General features: G+C 46.7%; 1 protein-coding gene across 1 annotated transcript in view; it reads right to left on the reverse strand.

The window, feature by feature from the left end:
- NLRC5 (NLR family CARD domain containing 5) overlaps positions 1-20,260 on the reverse strand; it is a 76,629-nt gene that overhangs the window by 25,216 nt on the left and 31,153 nt on the right. The window contains exons 12-27 of the mRNA XM_074969081.1: positions 18,707-18,790; positions 17,025-17,108; positions 16,390-16,479; positions 15,332-15,397; positions 13,942-14,013; positions 12,357-12,440; positions 9,781-9,864; positions 9,026-9,115; positions 8,843-8,890; positions 8,296-8,367; positions 6,888-6,971; positions 5,703-5,786; positions 3,892-3,981; positions 3,694-3,756; positions 2,791-2,874; positions 444-527 (exon numbers count right to left, since the gene is read on the reverse strand). Coding sequence (XP_074825182.1) covers positions 444-527; positions 2,791-2,874; positions 3,694-3,756; positions 3,892-3,981; positions 5,703-5,786; positions 6,888-6,971; positions 8,296-8,367; positions 8,843-8,890; positions 9,026-9,115; positions 9,781-9,864; positions 12,357-12,440; positions 13,942-14,013; positions 15,332-15,397; positions 16,390-16,479; positions 17,025-17,108; positions 18,707-18,790 — 1,263 coding nt within the window. The remainder of the gene's footprint in view (positions 1-443; positions 528-2,790; positions 2,875-3,693; positions 3,757-3,891; positions 3,982-5,702; positions 5,787-6,887; positions 6,972-8,295; positions 8,368-8,842; positions 8,891-9,025; positions 9,116-9,780; positions 9,865-12,356; positions 12,441-13,941; positions 14,014-15,331; positions 15,398-16,389; positions 16,480-17,024; positions 17,109-18,706; positions 18,791-20,260) is intronic.

The following is a 20,260-nucleotide window of genomic DNA, read 5'->3' on the forward strand; positions in this document are numbered from 1 at the left end:
TGCTGACGGGCTGTTTGCTCCAACCCCAATAGACAGAAAAGGGAAGGGAATTGGGAAGGAGGGTGAGCGGAAGAAGGCAGGAGAAAAGAGGGTAAGCGGGACAAGTGTGGAGTGAAAGTGATGGGAAGAGACACTGACTCCCATTGAAACCAGTTGAGAGACTTCACTGGGTTTTTGATCAGATTCTACATGACTCACTCCTGACCTGGAGGGACAGCCAGGAACAGTCCCAGGGGGCAGTCCAATCCCCACAGCCCATTGAATCCTTGGCCTCTCCAATGAGACAGGACAAGGGTGGCCACTAGTCCCACACGTGGTGCTATTTTTTAGGAGGCGAATGTCTCCCCATCCGGCCCCTCCTGTCTTCTGCTGCTTTTGGTGACGAGCTTGAGAGCAGGCGCACCAGTGCTCTGAGTCCCCAAGTTCCCAGGGCGCTTTCTTACTTCAGTAAGCGGGAAACGTGCATTTGGAGCAAGTGATCCAAGAGGCGTCTCAGCCCCTCGTTGCCGAGCTGATTCCCAGAGAGACTGCAAGGGAAGAGAACAAGGTAAAAATCAACCAACCAAATTCACATGTGAAATTCAGGCTAGAGCACTACCTTGCCGGGGTTCCCAGGTACTTCACAGCCAAACATCGTGGGCCAACACCCTGCCCAGCAGCACATGGTGAAAACTAGAACGTCGGTGTTCCACAAAATACATTCCTTAGATTATCTACTAGGAAGTTCCTGTCCTGTCACCCAGGTCTCTGGCTAATGAATCTGGTACCCTCTTGACACATTACACAGATTGTCTTCAATGCAAGCACAAGGAGTTTGCTCAGTGTATTAATCTAAAGGCTCACATGGCGGAAAACATTTCTTACAATGCGTAAAACAGGCTGCCGATTTAGAAACAATAATAATACCTAGTTTTTAACCCAGGTTCGCAGAGTTCCTTGGGGTCATCTTGCTCCAACCCTCCACCCACTGGTGACTGGGACTTCTTGAAGCCCAGCTCACATAGGAGACTCCACCCTGGGCCCTGATGGGTGCAACACCAGAGATCCTGATTGGTTGCTTCCTCTATTTAAGGCAGAAGGAGGAACAGGGTTGGAAGTTGTCCCTACAACTGGGCTCCATCCTGCTTTTGCGCTTCATCCAGTGCTACCTGCTTGTGTCTCCTGATCCCGAACACCTGGTTTCCTCATTCGGCCTGATTCCTGGTCTCTGACTTGTGGGTCAAGATCTTGGTTCCTGACCTTCTGGTTCTGAACCCTGGCTAGTGTGGGGACTCTCCTTCCCTTCCCCAACCCCCATTAATCACTAGGCCTGGCTGCCTACATCCCAGCCCTGAGACGGTATCCCAAGTCCCACACTGCACCTTCTTTCCTCTGCCTCATTACAATGGGCATTTCATGGTATATTCTCGATTGAAGGGACCAAGAGCTGTAGCCATTGGCTAGCCATGTGGAGCTGAACAAATAAAAGCTGAGTTTGTTTACAGTTCTTCTGGGCAACTGGAGCATTGGAAAGCAAAGGGATTTTATACACATGACACTGTCATAGAAAACTACCTCACAAACCTAGTTTCACAGTGAGAACCCTGAGATAACAAAACTATTCAAGTCCTTTTACCAGTCGGGGTCTGATCCATTAACTCAGACCCACTGATTTCGGGAGGAGTTTAGGGTGCTCAGCACCTTGCAGGATTGGGCCGTAAGGGCCGGATCCAAAGCCCAGTGAAGTCAATGGCAGGACGCCCAGTGACTTCAATGAGCAGTGGGTCAGGCTCTAAGACAGTGATGTATATTAGCCCAGAGCAGAAGCCTTGGTGGGATCAGGAGTCCCCAGCGCGGTGCCCACCGGTGCAATGGTGCCCGCTGGGGCAGTTGTGTGCGCCCACAGGACACTGTGCTGCTGAAATGCTGCTGCCAAGCGCGGCCGCCGGAGAACCGCCCGCCGAAATGTCGCCGAGAAGCGTTGCCGTTTCTCGGCTGCATTTCGGCGGCGGGGTGTCTGGCGCCCGCCACAGTCTTCTGGGATAGGAATGTGCTATTCCCACAGAAAGGTTGAGGACCACTGGGTGGGATCAAACTGTCTCCTGGGGATTCTGTGTACCAGGGATCTCCACAGATCCCCACAGATGGAGGGAGTATGGGTTGGACCAGGTGAGTGGGCCCTCCGGGTCTGGGTTAGGCCACGCTGAGAAGGCAGTGCAGGGAAAGCTTGCACGGCTCCTGCCTGTGCCATTCCCGTTCTGAGAATATATTGAGGAGTTCTGTCTCCTGGCTGACTGCCCCAGCACCTTTCACCAGCAATGAACTCGGGCGCACACGCCTACGTTTCCACACACAGCAGACTCCAGCAGCCGCTTTGGGAAAAAAATCCTCACGCAAAGTGTCGTTTTTAGGACATCACATCCCACACTGGCTGCTGGCCGTTTACTAGCTCTTTACACTTACCCGCCTCCTGCAATGCAAACAACAGACCTAGAACCCAAATGGCCAGCTTCTGCTGGGGGCCGCACACACACGCAGTTTAGTTGTGACCCACCGTGACTCTGTTACATAATGGACTCTTCCCGGGGGAGGCACCTCTTCTCTAACAGATCAGCTCTCCCCAGTAAGCATTATGGGTTCCTTTCACTTCTCTCTTTGTTTATATGCTGTTAGATACTGGATATATACACAGAGTGAGCCTACAGGGCTCATGAGTGTATGGAGACACCTATCTCTATCCACCCAGCTTTCTCTCACTGGCTCTGTTCACCTTCCTTTTAAGGCCACAGTGGAAATTCAAAGCCCACTTACTCCAGTTCTGCAAGACGGCCACATTGTTCAAGGATTCGGCAGAGTTCCTCAACCTCGTTCTGACCGATGCTGCAGTCAGTTAGCCTGTTTGAAGACAGACGTGTGAGAAACAGCATTTGAAATAGATCCCGAGAAACTGCCTTGCACTGACTTAGCCTCCGCACTGAAAGCTACAAATTCCCAGTCGCTTGCTTGTACAGCAGTCTATGGGCAATGCCTGCATTAATTAACGAGACTGTGTTGCCCTGCCATTGATTGTAAAGATCTTTGCAATGTCCATAAAGCCTCAAGACCTCTGTAATGATTAGCCCCATCTTTCAGGCAAGGAAACAGCGAGGGTAAGACCCACATTTTCAAAGGTGGTCACTGGTTGTTGGGTGTCCATTCTGAGACACCTTGAGCCTGGCTTTCAGAGGTACTAAGTACCTCCTGCTCCAATTATTTCACCAGGAGTTACGGGCACTTTTGAACATCACACACAAGGGTTCTTCAAGCTGAGCACCCAGAATGAGAGGCCACTTTTGAAAAGTTGGCTACTAATGACTTGTCATATGAGTCACTTGCAGAGCTGCAGAGAGAACCCAGGAGTCCTGACTACTAGCCTCCTGCTCCAACTCATAGATTACAAGGTGTTCCAGAAACACCCCCTTCTTCTCATGAGACTGGATCCTGGACTTTTGTACAACATGCACAGATACATGGTGCTGCCCATGCAAGGAGTGAGAATAATTCTTATTCCCGATGTTAAAAATATCAGTAAGGATTACACAATATCTGGTGCAAATTTTATCCATGCTGTTATTTAGTCAAATGTGGATTCACTCGACATGATTTCAACAAATGCTAACATTTTAAATGCATGCAAAAGAAGCAAACTTATAAATAAATAATGTAAGGCCCGACCTGCAGGATGTTTCTTGGCTTTCTATCCTCCCCGCTAAATGCAAAAAAGCATTTTCGCTTGATCTGTAGCAAACACAAGCAAAACCAGTCATTGCATCCACAGCCACATTCTTCGAAAAGGACAAGGCTCTCAATTCCACTAGTTGGAATTCAAAGATGGCTGATTTGTTTGGGAGAGAGGAGGTCTCAGTTCCTTACCTGACTTCTACTTCTCTGATTCGCTCACACAGGTTGAGGGAGTTGGCCAGTAAGAGAGTGCAATTTGGTGAAAATTTGTTATTCCTAATACTGGAAGGACAAAAATAAATCAGTCTTCATCTTCAAGGAAGGTTGGTTCCACACATGTAGGACTTGACGGTCACTTCCACAAACTCACACACAGACGCGAGAGGGCCTGGTTTCCAAAGCTGTAGGCATGAAACTGTGCTTGCCTTTGAACAACTAGATTCTCCACTGCGTCAGCTCCAATTTTATACTGCTGTAACTTCACTGATGTAAAGCTAGAGTAACACAGTGGTGAATCAGCTCCCTAGTTTGCGTGTGTGATTTTTTTTTATTGCACCTGCAAATCCATTTGCACATGTGCAGATCAGGTATCTGCACATGCAAGCGATCCCTTAGATGGATGAGTGGCCATTTACACCTACACAACTGCAGCAGTTCTGTGCGCAAATGGGTTGCAGATACGCCGACCTATACGCTTGGAAAGTGACTTCTAAGTGACTGATCTCCAATGCTACACCACAAGTCAGTGTCCAAGTTTGGGTCAGAATTCAGGAGTTCATAGCCCTTGTTTCTTCTCTTAGACATTTTGTGGTAGGCTAACCCTAAAAGGTTCAAAGTTTGTGTTCTTTTTGGATAAGCACCCAGGGGCCTGCTCCAAAGCCAATGGAAAGACTCCCAGCGACACCAATGGGCTTTGGATCAAGCCCCAAAGCTTATCAAATAAGCCAAAACTTATGAGCCCCGGTCTACGCTACACAGTTTTGCTGGAGCGTGAAAAAAAATACCCCGCACTCCCCAAACTGTCATAGCTATCCCGACAAAACCCCAACACAAGTCTGCCGACACAAGAGTGTTTCTGTCAGCTTACCTAATATCATTCGGGGAGGTGGTATACTTATGCTGGGGGAAGAACTTCTTCTGACAGCTTTCATTGTGTCTGCACTGGGGCAGTGTTTCTCAAATGCGGCCACTGTGGCTGCATGTGGCCACCAGGGGATTTTTCTGCGTCCACAACAGCCTCCTGGGTGGAGATTGGGGCGGGGAAGCAGTGGTCCCTCCCTGCAGCGCACAGATGTTGCTCCTGGCTGCCTTGGTGTTTGCTGGCACCGACCGCAGGCGATCAGCAGCCTGCACCACACAGCCTCCTGGGGGTTCCGGACAGCACCTCGGCAGACACATGGGGCCAGTGCGTGTGCTCAGCAGGCTTTGGGCTTTAGGCCCTGGGCTCCACCTCTGGGCTTCAGCCCGCGGCGGCGGGGCTTGGGTTTGGAAAAATTTTCAGAGCAGCCACAAGCGAGGGTTGGTGGCCACACTCTTAGGCCACCAAAAAAGTTGTTCTGAGAACCCCTGCACTAGGGGGCTCTGCCAGCATAGCTATATCAGCCAAGGCTTAGTGTAAACATGGCTTGAGTCTGCAATAATGGGGCTGGAAATCATGAAAAAATGAAGTGTGGAACCTCCAGCACTTTTGCTTCCTGATGTAAATACATGAGAACAATCTTTCTTGTAGCATTTCGGGATTTGGGGATCTGGTGGCAGCCAGAAACCAAGAGTGGCAATCATCTCAGTATCTTAAAAGAGGTTTAGTTTGTGTTTGGGTGTGGAAATAGGAGAGGAATTCGGGTGAGTGAGTTTCTGAATATTTCTGGACTTGGTTTGCTTCTTCCTATGTTAATGTAGAATGAGTCAATGATTTATTAATGCTGGTAGGATATACTGCAGCATTACAGCTTTCAAAATGAATATTTCATGACATCCATCAAAACAACCGCCCCAAATTTTACCTCAGTAGCTTCAGACCGTGCAAACTTGGTAGGGACATTAGCAGCCTTTCAATGCTTTGATCACTCAGTGCATTTCTAGATAATCTGCAAAGCAAGGGAGAAAACACATTGCAAGGTTAGAAATGATTTGCAAGTTTCACAGTTAGAGGATATTAAAACATTATATTCCTGTTGAAAAATATACACTAGGCTCAGAAATCCTTGACTTCAAAGGTTTAAGTTTCATTTACTGGAATATGGGAGTTACCCCTTCCAATCAAGAAAAGAACAACAAAGGAAACTGTTTAGAAATGAAAATGGCTGGATAAGTTATAAGAGACCACTAGCTAGATCATTAGTTTTACAAACATCTTTATGGGTTTGATGCAGAGATCACTGGGTCTCTGGCCTGTGCTACACAGGAGGCCAGACTATCTAGAACTAGATCAGAATAGTTCTAAATGACTGTAACCATCTCTGAATCTAGGATAGGTAGGGGAACAGAAGGGTATGCCTGCACTGCATATGTCCTGGGGAATTTACACACAAATCATAGAGTTCCAGGAAGCCAAATTCTGTTCTCAGATATACTGGGGTAAAACCAGAGTAACTCCACTGAGGTCATGTACAGAATATCAGAGGGTAGATACTTGTATATTAATATATGCATGAAATTCACTTGTGGTGCAGAGAGCCAGTTGAAGACCTAACACGGCACTGAGATCATGTGTGTGAGGGTGGGGGGAAGAACCACAGATGGAGAGTCAGACAATTCTTTTCTGCCTTAGGAGGGGATTCCATGCTGAAGGCTGCAATGGGGGTGAGTCATAAGATTTGCATTTACATGGAGACAGAGGCCCCAAACACTCCACGCAACTAGCACCGAGGACTGAAGGCGATACTCCAGCCCATAGGCTGGAAGAGCAGTTCTGGCAGGAGGAGGGCATTCCACAGTCCTGCTCGGTGACCCTGGGTTGGGAGGATGGATTTCATCACCCCAGGTGCTCCATCTGCACAAAGCCTAATTACTCCGGGCCAGAACGTCAACTGCTGTAAATGGGTATAGCTCCAATGAAGCAAATAGAGTGACGCTGATTCACACCAGCTGGAGATCTGGCCCGTTGGTTTTATACAGGAGGATTTCATTTTCTAGGAGCACAGGACAGCCTGACATATAGACACACTTACACAATGCTCGGCACTTACTCAAGTTCTGTTAGTCCTGTGCATTTTTCAAGGATCTGGCAGAGCCTGTCCATGTCCTTGGGACTCACGGTGCATTCCCTAAGACTGAAGCAAACAGCATACTCAGGATCCTCAGATTTACCTTCTACAGCAGGGATGACATGGGAAACTCCATCTAGACCTTAAAGCCTCACGTTTCAGGCTGAGCTGCTAGGCTGGGGTTCAAAGCCAATCTCAGCCCTTCTACCTACTGCCTTGCTCACTTCACAAGTGCATTCAGAGTGACGGTTTTGCTGTTCTAAACCTTCTGGGCCAGATCCCCAGGTGGTGTAAATGCGGGTCGCTCAATTGACTTTGGCGGAGCTCTGCTGATTCACAACAGCTGAGCATCTGGCCCCATGTGATCATACCACTTTGTGAAGAGACTTAATGGAGCTGCCTACTTGGCAATAAAAATTCTTTTGGGAATCAGAACTTGTTTTCCCAATGTCAAACGCCTTCTCGGTTCCCTCGAAATAGGGCTGAGTATATTGCTCTCTCGCTGCACAGGGCTCCCTTAATGAGAGTTAGGGTTACATAATGAGGGAATGGTGTTGTGAGAAAGCATCTGCTTTTCCCTATAGACGGGCCTTTCCAAGGCCTTCTCCTTAGCTGGCCTTATCCCCTGCTGCCTCACATTCAACAGTCATTTACACCTGTACAAAGTGTGGGTAGAACACTAGTGTGAGTAGAGAATTCTGATTCTCACTTTGGCAGGTATAAATCACTCCATGAGAGCAAAGCAGTGGGGAATCAGGCCCTGTATATCTCAGTGATCATGGGAAACAGCTCCAATCAAGCCAAAACACTTTCTATACAACACGCGATACTGTTTTCTTAGCAGACTAGTTCATTTGAATTATGATTCTCTGTGTGTGTGTACAGGGGAGGAATAGCATAATACCCTATGGGCCAGATCCTCAGTTGGTATTAATTGTCATTGACTTCAGTGGAGCCATGTCAATTTACATCAGCTGAGGATGTGGCTCTATAGACAAGTATTTCAGGCACCCAGATCTCTTTTCATTCCAGTGGTGGAGGAGCTGGGAAGGTGAGGCCCCTAAAGCAAATCATTTAGAAAGATCTCCCCAAGAATGCTTCTAGTTTTGGAACAGCTGTGGGCCCGCTAGGTCCCCACCCTTTCTCTCCACCTCTGCCCATGCTCTGAGAGCTGTGACTGGCCAATCAGAGGGGTACAAGGCAGCCCTTTCAATGGGAAGCAGAATCTGGCACCCTATCTCTCCTTAGGGTGAGAACAAGGCAGTGCACGGAGAGACCCGCTGAGGAAAAACACTTGGAGATGAAGGACTCCCCAAATGATCGTGACCCACGCATGGCTCTTCTGACATTTCTAAATGGGAAAAGGAGCCAGAATGGAAAGGTGCCATACCGAAAGCAATGGTCGTTCTCTAACTGTTGTGGATGAGCCGGGAACTTTCCTGCAGATCTGGTATGGCTGTTCCTGGGGACAGAGGTTTTGATACCATGTCAACTGCACCGAGTGCGAAATGCTGTGTTGTCTATGGGTAGCTGATGCTCCGTGCCTCAGTGCAGTGGCTTCACGCACCAGCCTCCCCTGGCCCACTGTGCACAGGAGCGAAGACTCATGCCACCCCACCCCTCCGACCTCTAGGATGCCTTACATCCACCCAGCACCATTAGCCTTTGGTCAGGTGGCTGCCCAGGAGGAAGTGAACTCCCATCCCTATCACCCACTGCGGACCCTGCCACCCCACCCCGCACACTCCCGGCTGCCCACCCCCATCCACACCACCCAGCTGCTCCCTGCCTCCACTATTCCCAGCCAGCATTCAGAGCCAAAAGGACCCCTGATTTTGACACCCCGTGGAAACCACCCTATTGCAACGTGGACATCTAGATACTATGGGGATGGCACACAGGATATGCTTAGACAGACAGGAGGACAGGATCTTTACCTGACACTTTCCCAGAAGATTAAATGGACTGACTGAACGTTTCCCAGGCTGTAACCAAAAGAGAACACCATGAACACGTAGTCAGGAGAGGCATGCTCACATTTCATGCACTGCAAACCAAGGTCACGTGTCTCAAGCAGCATCACTGATGGGAAAACACAGCAACAAGAGCCCCGAACGTACCTGATGTCTATTGATTTAATGTGTTCCAGTGCCGATAAGCACTGAGCTAAGCCAAACACAGCACTCAAGGATATCTGATTGCCACTCAGCCTAGAGGAAGAGATGGAATAAAACCATTATTTTCAAAGGATTAAATCCCCATCCTCATTATCATTAATGATTTATACAGTGCCATAAGATACAACAGAAATGGTCCTTGATCTGAGGAACTTGCAGTCTCACTGCAGCCGGGAGCGTGCTTCCCAGCTTGCGAAGACAGACACTTGCTAGACAGACAAGAAAAACCGAGCTGTAGCCAGGGATAGCACACAGGAGGCAGCTCAGGCTAGCCACTTGAGTACAAGCCCAGCTGGACCACTGGCTATATACTCGGACAGCTACCACAAGCCATCACCCACGCTACCCCTGGCTGCATTGCTATTTTTAGCACATTCAAGCTAGCGTGTGTGTGTCTAGGTGAGCTAAAAAACACACTCGCAGCTGCAGTATAGGCATACCCTAAGGGCCTGATGCTCTGCCACTTCGCACCGCCTGTCCACATTTCTATCTGTGCAAATGTAACTCAGTCCAAGCGAGTGTTACACAAATTAGGTGTCAAACATGCCTCTCCCCTTGTGTGTGAGTGGAAAATTCCAGTTTGGTGGCATTTTACACCTATTTTGCACAGATTTAAACAACTATCCACAGGGTAAGTCAAGGATGGGAATTAGGCCAAATATTTCAAACAAGCTACATAATGACGAGTGATCGCTTACTTTAGGAAACTCACTGCCTTCAGCTCCGGAAGGAGTCCAACCAGCTTCCCGACTCCCTGGTCTCCCAGAGAGTTATTTGACAAACTAGGATTTAAAGGAAGATATTTCTTTTTCATTAAGAAGAAAATAATATGGTCTAGATAATACTTAGTCCTGCCATGAGTGCAGCGGACTGAGCTAGATGATCTCTCGAGCTCCCCTCCAGTCCTGTGATTCTCTGATTCTGTAATATTAATGGTCTGTTCCCTTAATGTCAGTCCCCAAAGGGCAGAACACTGGCATCCTCGGATGCAAATCAAAGCAGCAGCTAGCTCATCCAGTCTCCTCCTTGCCTTTTTTGTCAAATAAGTTGACGCACGGTGACTTAAGTCAGCCCTACTTTGTAGCGTAGCCCAGACCTCAGGCCTAAAACCTGGGGGGCGCAAGGCCACTGACGGGATCCGGAGCATTGCAACTCTAATTCGAATCCAGTCAAGTTTCCTCCCACTGAGTGGAGTAAGTCCACTGAAGTCAACTGAGTTATGCCTGGGTGAGCGAGAGGAGAATCGTGCTCAGAACTGCCTCATCGTCTGATGCCTGTTCAGTAGCCTCTGGAATGAGCTGGTGCTTCTCATCCCCAGAGGTCAGACGGCCACATCCATCAGGAGGATCTCAAACTGGCCCTCGTGTTACCAGGTTCAGCAGAGGAACCAAGGTCCCAGACAATGCATGAGTCCATGAATGAGTCCCAGTCAATGCATTAATCCCAGACAATGCATGAGTCCATGAATGAGTCCCAGACAATGCATGAATCCCAGACACTGCATGAGTCCATGAATGAGTCCCAGACAATGCATGAGTCCATGAATGAGTCCCAGACAATGCATGAATCCCAGACACTGCATGAGTCCATGAATGAGTCCCAGACAATGCATGAATCCCAGACACTGCATGAGTCCATGAATGAGTCCCAGACAATGCAACTTTTCTGTTTTGCAAAACATATGTTGAGGTTTCAAGATCAGTTTTCATTACGATGCTGAAGAACAATGAGACCTTTCGAAATGTTGACCAAAAAAAAAAGAGCGAGCGAGACTCATCCCAGAACAGCTTGGCAGTTAAGGCACTTGCCTAGGGTATGGAAGGCCCATGCTGGATCAGGCTTGCAAACCTGGCTCTCCCATGTCCCAGCCAAGTGCCCTAACCAGCAGGCTAGTCTAGATCTCTCTTGTTCTCTTCCCCCCGCCACCAGAAAACAACTCCATCCTGGGCCTGAATTTCCCTCCAAACAGATGCATTTCCACAAAGCATTTCAGGGTTGACAAAATGACTTTTTGGAGGAAAAAAAAAAAGTTCTGCCACACTACTGGAGAATAAACTCCCCACTTGCCCCTTTCCTGGGCCAGGCAGGAGGCACATTGGCAGGGCAGTTAGCTGGGAAGGTTGCACCGCTGCCATTAACGTTATACCTGTTCTGTGAGTACACAGAAGACTTCAGTCTCCAGGCCATCCATGGAAATATGTATTTCATTAAACAATAGCAAGGCATCAGTTCCCATCTTCTCTCCTACCAGGAAAGCCATTTAAATGTGTTGCTGTGCTGAATTTGGCCTAGCAGAGGGGGTTGAAATCTCCATTACAACGTACTGCCTCTGATGCAGGCACTGTCCCTCAGCCAACATAATTAAAGGAGTCTCTGTGGTACAGACAGCCATTTCCCTGGAAATATGCAGGCTTCATACCAATGCTCACTTGACTCATTCCTCGGGGCTCTGGCAAGAGGCCTGGGGAAAGTTGCATCAAGCACTGCCCCATATCAGATAAAACGCTCCACTTCCAAGACCAGCACGGAAGCACACCGGATTCAAACTGGCTTTGTTCATGCTTTTGACCAAGCAACTTGATTGCCTGAATGCTTCCGGAAAGTGGTCACTAAAAGATAGTCTGACCACCCATTGTTGGGTTCAATGCAAGAACCGCTGGGTGAAATCTCTCGCCTGTGTTATACAGGAGGTCATGTTAAATTATCAGAACGGTGCTTTCTGGCTGTAAACTCTAGGAATCTCTGAAATCCTACATCTGTGCAAGTCTACAACCACAAAAACAAGAACCACCTCCCACTGCTAGGAAATGGAATGACCCCTTTTGTTCACACGGTAGAGATCTGTGCTTTCATGCTGAAAATCCTAGGTAAGCCGTGTTGACGATCTATACGTGAGCACCACACCCTATCGTGAATGTGCAAAAGAGAGGCACATTTTGCCTGCATGCAAATGAACCAACGGAACAATTTGCTCCAGGCATGTGGTGGATTCTCCATCACTCCACGTGTTTCAATCAAGACTGGATGTCTTTCTAATAGAAACGTTCCAGCTCAAACACACGTGAATGGGCTTGATGCAGAGCTTACTGGGCAAAGTTCTCTGCCCCTGTGTTGTGCAGGAGGTTAGAGTAGATCACCACTCTTCTGGCCTTAAAATTATGAATCTCTGAACAACTAACCGGGGCCTATAAATAAGGCCCAACGTTTAAAAATATTTATTATAAACAATAAATCGCAAAAATACAATTTAGCACTAAAAAATAAGAAGACTCACTCGAGCTCTGATACGCTGCTACATTTCTTCAACACAGTGCACAACTTGTCCAGATCGCTGGGGGGGAAACCACTGTCTGTCAGCCTAAGAAAGAAAGCAACCCCCCGCCACACCCCAAATCATGAGATAAGCTTAAAAATCATGAGATTTTAAAAAATAATAATTTTTAGGTTCTTTTCATTGCCTTCTGGTGTTTGAGCCTTTTGTTTATACTCAGGTCACATTTTCCAGCTTTTCTCTGCAAATATGAGGATTAGAAATGTACTTTTTCATACATCCACGAGCTGGGGGTTTTAAGAAACCCATGAAACTAATGATGAAATCATAAGAGTTGGCAATGTTGCCAAACCCAGAGGGTTAAACTGCATCTGACTGAAAGAGCGAGTCGTTCTACAAGAGACTTTCATAATCAGATTTAAAATGAGCTCTGCTTGGGAAACATTAAGGTAAATCAGCAAGAGCCACACTGAATTCCAACTCAGCCCTCTGAATACAACCCTGCATAGCAGCCCAGCACTGACCAGTGGATATGGCAGGGGGCCAGGTGACTGAGGTGCTATTCTGAGCTGCGTGACCTTGACCAAGTCACATCACTGTTTTGTGCCTCCGTTTCTCCATCTGTAAAATGGGGATAATACATGTATGAAAGTTATGGGTAAAAGCGCTATATGGACACTGAGCGTTATCATTTGCTAAGAGATGAGGCTGGCTCTTCTTTATCATTATTTATTTGTATTACAATAGCACATGGAGGTCCTCACTGAAACTGCCCCTGTGAACCCCATTGTTCTCATCGCAGTGCATACACATGGTAAGAGATCCTCACTGTCCCAAGGAGCTTTACGTTTAAACAGACAAAGGATGAGATAAATAAAGGATGATTAGCCTCCTCTTATAGATCATAGAATATCAGGGTTGAAAGGGACCTCAGGAGGTCATCTAGTCCAACCCCCTGCTCAAAGCAGGACCAATCCCCAATTTTTGCCCCAGATCCCTAAATGGCCCCCTCAGGAACCAAGGCACAGAAAAACTAAGTGACTTGTCCAAGGTCACACAGGGAGTCTGTGGCAGGGCAGGGATTTGAATCCAGCTATCATGAGTGCTACTTGAGACCTATATCCAGATGCTCATCCTTCCTCTTGACATCCTGCAAGAGATACGAACACACACTGACTTATACAGGTTTATATAGTCTGGATTAAATCCAGACTTGGGTTTGAGTCCAGGATCTTCTTGCAATGCATGTCCCAGAACAAGAGTAACTGACCAGCTCAGCAAAGCAAGTTCCCACCTCTGACCCGCTGGTTGAAATACTAACCACAGGCTGGTTTGGTGAATGAGATCTCATAACTAGACATCAAAGTGGGCTCTGGCAGGACTGCACAAGCACTGACCACAGAGCCGCCACTGCAGTGCATGCTAGACTTTACCCCCACACCAAGATAATAACGATAAACGATGAGATGTGACTCTTCCTTTCAACAGCCTCGTCAATGCTATTCACCATTTGAACTTGCATCAGAAATAGTTTTCTCAGCTGCAGACACCAAAAATTTCTGAACGCCCATGAAAAGCATCAAGCTACCTTATTTTCCTTGAGACCACAGACTTCTGGCTCTCACCTCCACCTGACTGGTCCCCACTACGAGAGGTATCCCTGTAACAATACACATGATCAGATCTGAACGTGAACTGTTCTCTGAAAAGACAAGGTGAAGAGAAGAACTCCAGGAGTCGTACGTAGGTAACCAGTCCACAGGGAGCACTCACCTCCACAAGAAGCCAGCGCAAAAAGCAGGACAAATTATGGGAAATATACATTCCTTTCCCTTGTTTGTAACGCCACCATGGATTTGCCACCATGATCTACCTCAAAGAGCTTGTCTCTGACCAGCTCATTTCCCTGCACTTGTCTAGCACTAGCCTAGTCTTCCTTCCAGTGGTTAACCAAATACTTGTGAGAAGGGCTGTTTGAAATTTTTCCATCCAAACTGGTTTTGGGCAGAAATATGGGTTTTGACTGAACAAAGATTTTTGTGAAAAATGGCAGTCTTGCATGGAGAAATTTCCATTTTTTGGTCAAAAACAGAACACCCCAAAACTGAAATATTTTGATTCTAAAATGCCACTGTGGTGCATCATGGGAGTTGCAGTTCAGGTATCTTTTGTTCCCATTTTTCTCTAGGAGCTGGGCTCTCCAGTTGGACTGTATCTCCCATGATGCAACATGGGCAACTGCCATGATGCACTTGTCTCCCCTCACTAAGAAGGGGAGACCCTGGTGCATCATGGGAGATGTAGTCCAACCAGGAAGCCCAACTTATAGAGAACAGGAACATAAGGCACCCGAACTACAACTCTCATGAGGCAAATGGCAGCATTTCAGAATCAAAATATTTTGAATTTTTTTTTGCCCAAACTTTCTGAGACCATAAACCTCATTTTCTGACCAGCTTGACTTGTGAGTTATGCATATGATGAGCCTAGAATTTACAGTAAGCTGAACTTGGTGCCATTCTATGTGAACATAGCTGTGAATCTGGTTTTGTAACTATTCGACCTGCCCTTCTGTTGTGTAGCACAGCTGTGTGGTGTTAAACAATTGCTACACTGATGACTTTTTATCTTAGCATAGTCTGCTATGCTTGGGGTCCTGTGGGATGAAAAGTGCTGTCGAGATGTAAGACATTATAATCAGGGTGTGGGGAAAGAGAGCGAGAGCAAGTAAACTGGGTAGGATGCTAAGAGAAAGCACCAAGATTTACAGTGAGTTGGGCAGCAGAGGGGAGACACTGTCAGGGTACACAGTGCATCCTAATGATCAACTAAATCATATGTTTGGATTCATTCCAACATGTAAATAACAGGACCATTTAAGGAACAGATCGGGGGGGATTAACATTTCAGCCATGCTCTGACTTGTGATCAGCACGGACTGATACACAGAACAAAGGGTCTGTTTCCATGTGATGTACCTGGAAAGGGTAGAAGGAAATTCTTTATCTCCTATAAACTTCAGGATTGCAGTCTGATGATGAAGGCTGTGGAAGAAAGAGATGACAAACAATGTCACACCCAGTTCACTGACTGTCACTAAGTTATATTCTATTTACTCTTGATAATATTGTGGGTTTTCTCAAAATCACTTAGTCATCACTTCAAAGGTCAATTAAAACATTACCCAAGACAGCAGTTCCAAGGTCAATTCAAATATTACCCAAGACAACCAGCTATCTCACATGACTATACTTGAGTCTAATTATGCAATATCAATTGAGTAGTTCAGGAACACTATCAAGGAAACGGTCCTATTGAAGTTACTACACTTAACAACACAGAGTCTTGTCTACAGTAGGGAATTTCAGTCAGGGTTTAGTCTAAAATCCCCTGATACTGATAGTATAAGAGGCAAAAAAGGGGTTTTATGCGGACTCTCTGAAATCTGATTACTGTATCTGATTCTCTGCTAAGGGTTATGGGAGTTTACCCTGAAAACCGCTGTTGATTCTGCAGAGTTATTCCTGCTAAATGGTACCGCTTTTAGCTATGAGGGAATACACAGCACTACAGAAATTCGAAGTGGATGGTCATTTAGTCCATGTCCTGCCAATACAAGAATATTCCCTGCCACATATTTTCAGTGCTTGTAAGGATAAATACAGATTGTGACAGGTTTCAGAGTAACAGCCGTGTTAGTCTGTATTCGCAAAAAGAAAAGGAGTACTGGTGGCACCTTAGAGACTAACCAATTTATTTGAGCATGAGCTTTCGTGAGCTACAGCTCACATGAAGTGAGCTGTAGCTCACGAAAGCTCATGCTCAAATAAATTGGTTAGTCTCTAAGGTGCCACAAGTACTCCTTTTCTTTTTACAGATTGTGAAGCACTCAGATACTGTGCTCACAAGGGTCATGTAAGTACCGCTAGATAAACTAGATAGGCTAAAGGGGGCTATATAAGTGCCTTTAGATGAGACAGGTTAGACAGATGAGATAGATCAGTTGAGCACAATTTCCTGATCTGACTTTGCATACCTGGCTTCAAACTCCACCACATTCAAGCAGGTGTTCACGGCATTCAACAGACAGCAAACACCGTCCACAGATATCTGGTTGTTACTGACACTGAGAAAGAAAACAACCAGACAAGCAAATGATTACCGACTGAAAAGCGTGTGTGCAATAACAGACCACGAAGGAAGTCATTAGAGGGACATGATGAACATTGCTCTCACTGCTGGGTGGGGGGAACACCATGCACATTCTAACATTTAATTTTTTTAAGTGGTCGGGATGAAAACAGCTGGACCCAGTATTCTTGGGGACAAGGCATTTGATGCTGAACTTCTATATTCTGAAAGGATGAGACTCCGCTTCTGAATGCAATGTTAGCAGCATGTGAGCTACCTAAGATTTCAGAGGTTCCTGGGCCTTTGGCTGCTCCTCTGTATGGGGGTACGTCTCACAAGTTTTGGGGGTATGTCTCTTGCAAGTTTTGGTGACAAAACTTGCAAGTGTAGACAAGCCCCAAGAGAGGCTTGATTGGCTTCCTCCTGACTCAGTATTCCACCCATACTCCTATGTGAGGGCCAGGAAGGGTGTCAGCTTCTATGTACAACAGCCATCAACTTCATCACAGGGTAATTCGGGGGGTGTAAGGCAATACTTACTTCAACCGTTCGGAAATATGTACTTCGGGGAGACTCTCCACCAGCTCTCTGCAGCCTTCATCACCGAGTTGGTTACCTGATAAACTGAGGGATTTTTCCCATTAAAGAGGTTCATTTTGAACAGTGTAAATGACACCAGAATCTCATCCTCCTACTCCACGCTCCTCCTCTTGTTGCTTTTCTTTCTTGGCCTTCTTTCCTCTCCTGCACCTAACTCCCCTGCTTGGCCCCAGTAGAACTGTGCAAATGGATCTTTCAGTTTACTGGCAATTCCGAAAACAAAAACCTAAAACAAAATGGTTTCAGGTCGAACCAAAACTTTTTTTTTTTTTTTTAATGTTCAGAAAATTGAAAAGTTCAAAAAACGGTTCTGGTTTGGGTCCAAGGAAACATTTCATTTCAACCATTTTGATTGGTTTTTTTTAAATAAAAGTAAAGGACATTTTGAAACACCAAGTCATTTCAAACCAAGAACTCAAAATGTTTTGTTTTGAAAACTTTGAAACAAAATGTTTTGATTTTTTTTTTAATTGTAGGTTTGTTTTTTTAACCAAAACAATTTGGCAAAAACCACATGAATTCTCAAAATATTCCACTGTTTCCGAACCTGCATTCCCCCCCCTTCCCCCCCAAAATTGTTTCGGACAAAAACGTTCTCCCTGCTCTAGTTCCTACATGAAGCGACCTCAGGGGGGAAGCTCTCCCCTCAGTGAGTCCACTCTCTGCTTCACATTGCTTCCGTGTGTGCTCCAGCCCCAACAAGAACCCTACATTAAAGCATTTGGGGAGGGAATGCGAGCCACAGAAGAACCATGTCAACGGGTGACTGCAGTCCTGATGGGAGGGGGAAAACACAGGGTAAGAAAGACCCTCTAACCCTAATCCCAGCCAGTCAATGGGAGAGCTGGGGTTGGGGGCGAATCTAAATCTGTGGTGCTGAGCTGGGCTGGAGAATCACCTTGCCAGAGACATTAGATTTCCCTGAATTTCCTATTGCAAGCAGGTTACAATGAAATCTGTACAGCCAGACCCTGCCTGTGCAAAAAAAAGGGGGGAGGGGGGCAGTAGCTGCTAGTCCCCGCAATGGGGGAGGGCAAAGAGTGCGGCCATGGCCCTACCTCTCCAGACCATATAGCAGAGGTGAATGGCCTTGGAGGGGCATAAGGGCAGTGCAACAGGAATATCTGTCCTCTGTGCCCAAGAGTCCCGGGAAATGCGTCTCCTCAAGCATCTAACAGACGTGCTCTAGTTCAAACAGGAATTAAGGCAGGGACATCCTATGGCCTATGTTATACAGGTGGTCAGAGCAGACCATCACAATGGATCCTTCTCTGACTCTATAAATGCCTTCCAGAGCAGCACTGTTCCCCAGGGGCCCTGGCACATGCATTTGCCTCCCCAGCAGAGCGTGGCCAACAATGCTATTTTAAAATAGGTGTCTCTGGTTACATTCCCGCAGAGCCAGAAGCTGGGGTTTAGGCACCCAACTCCCACTGAATCTCTTCGAAAATCCCAGCATGCCTAAACTCAGCTCAACATGGCGAGCCTTCCCCCCCTGGGGTGAGGAACACAGATTAGGTTTGTGATTTGACATGATTTCTCCCTCTCCCATCCCACCTGCTGCAAGATCAACATGAGAAGGGACCCTTAGAAAGAAACAGGATCTTTCCTGATGTACTTACTCCACTTCCAAGAAGTGGGCGCAGTCCCTGAGAAGAGCAGCAATCTCCACCGCATGTTGTGAATTGAGGCTGCAGTCCTGTAATCTACGGAGAGGAAGATTAGAGTAAATGAGCGGCGAAGAGACAGACAGAGCAGGAGGCTGATATCAGAGTGCTGACAGTTCTCGCATCCCTCTCGAGATTTAGGGAGAATTCACATCTGGGATAAATGCAGAGAGGGCCAGTGGATAGGGGAGCAGACTGGGAGTCATCAGATCTGGATTCTGTTCCCGGCTCTGCCAGTGATGGGTCTGGGTGACCTCGGGCAAGCCACTTCACTCCTCTTGTGCCTCAGTTTCTCTAGTTGTAAAATGAGGATAAGACTTTGTAAGGAGCTCTGAGAGCCTTCGTTGACAAGTGCTATGAGAGTGCAAAATTTTATTGCATAGCAAAGTTTCACCATCCTCCCTACAAGGAAGGGAAGGATTATCATTCCCATTTTATGAGTGGGGGAAACTGAGGCACAGAGCAACACTAACTGTAGGTTGTGAGAAAAAGCCTTCGCTTTTATGCGGTTTAAATTTGCTTCATTTCAACTTCATTCTCCCTGCCTGTGTTCCCATATTAGGAGAAAAGTGACTTCTCTTTCTGAATCCCAGGCAGGAGGCCTTGGAAAGAGGAGGTAGCTGTTTACTTTAAAAGCCACGTTGAGAGGGAGGGAGCAGTAGAAAAACTCAGATTAGATTCTTTGATCAAAACAAAATGGTTTTTGGAACATAATCTTTGTTTTCAGCAGACGCAGCAGCAGTTTAGGTCTCTAGACTGTGATTCCTTCTTGGCAGGGATAGTCTCTTCTAGGGAGGTTTATGGTGCCCAGCACACGGGGCCCTGATCCTAACTGAGGTTTTGGGGGGGCTACCAGAATATAAATACTTAATTATAATAATACCGATGATGAGAAAGAGTGACTGATAGCAACACTCAGATATTACGGTGATGAGTGATAAGACGCTAGATAGGATTGAATAGACAAAGTGCCCCGATATGTCTTCTCTATACTATTTATTACCGTGTGTATCTTTATCACCTGATACCAGCCGATTCTGTGATTCCAACGCACACCATCCCATGGAGGTGAGGGGAAGCAGGCTGGCTGCTTCCCAGCGCTCACAGCCCTCTCCTGCCACAAGTGAAGGGTCTGCTGGGCAAGTGCATGGCACGACAACATTGTGATACAAACTTCCCCGTGACAACATGACAGCACAATGGACCGTTGTAAAACCACATCAGGTGAGCCCAGCTCACAGTAACTGGGGGCGATTGGTTTGGACAGCCTGGGATTTTTATATTTTAATCAGTCACCCACCTCCATTTCTAATCGGTCTTAAAGAATAATAAAACAACAAACAATCCCTCTGAATGTAATAATTAATACGATGGCTGCTTTGCCTTTGTGTGGAACCTGTTCTCTGAGGATCTCAATTAACCCATGGAAACTCAGACATATTTCTATGAACAGGAAGATGAGATTAAATGAGCTGAGTAGAGACAGAACAAGGGGCTGATATCAACTGT

The sequence above is a fragment of the Natator depressus genome, chromosome 12, assembly GCF_965152275.1.
Source record: "Natator depressus isolate rNatDep1 chromosome 12, rNatDep2.hap1, whole genome shotgun sequence".
Lineage (NCBI taxonomy): Eukaryota > Metazoa > Chordata > Testudines > Cheloniidae > Natator > Natator depressus.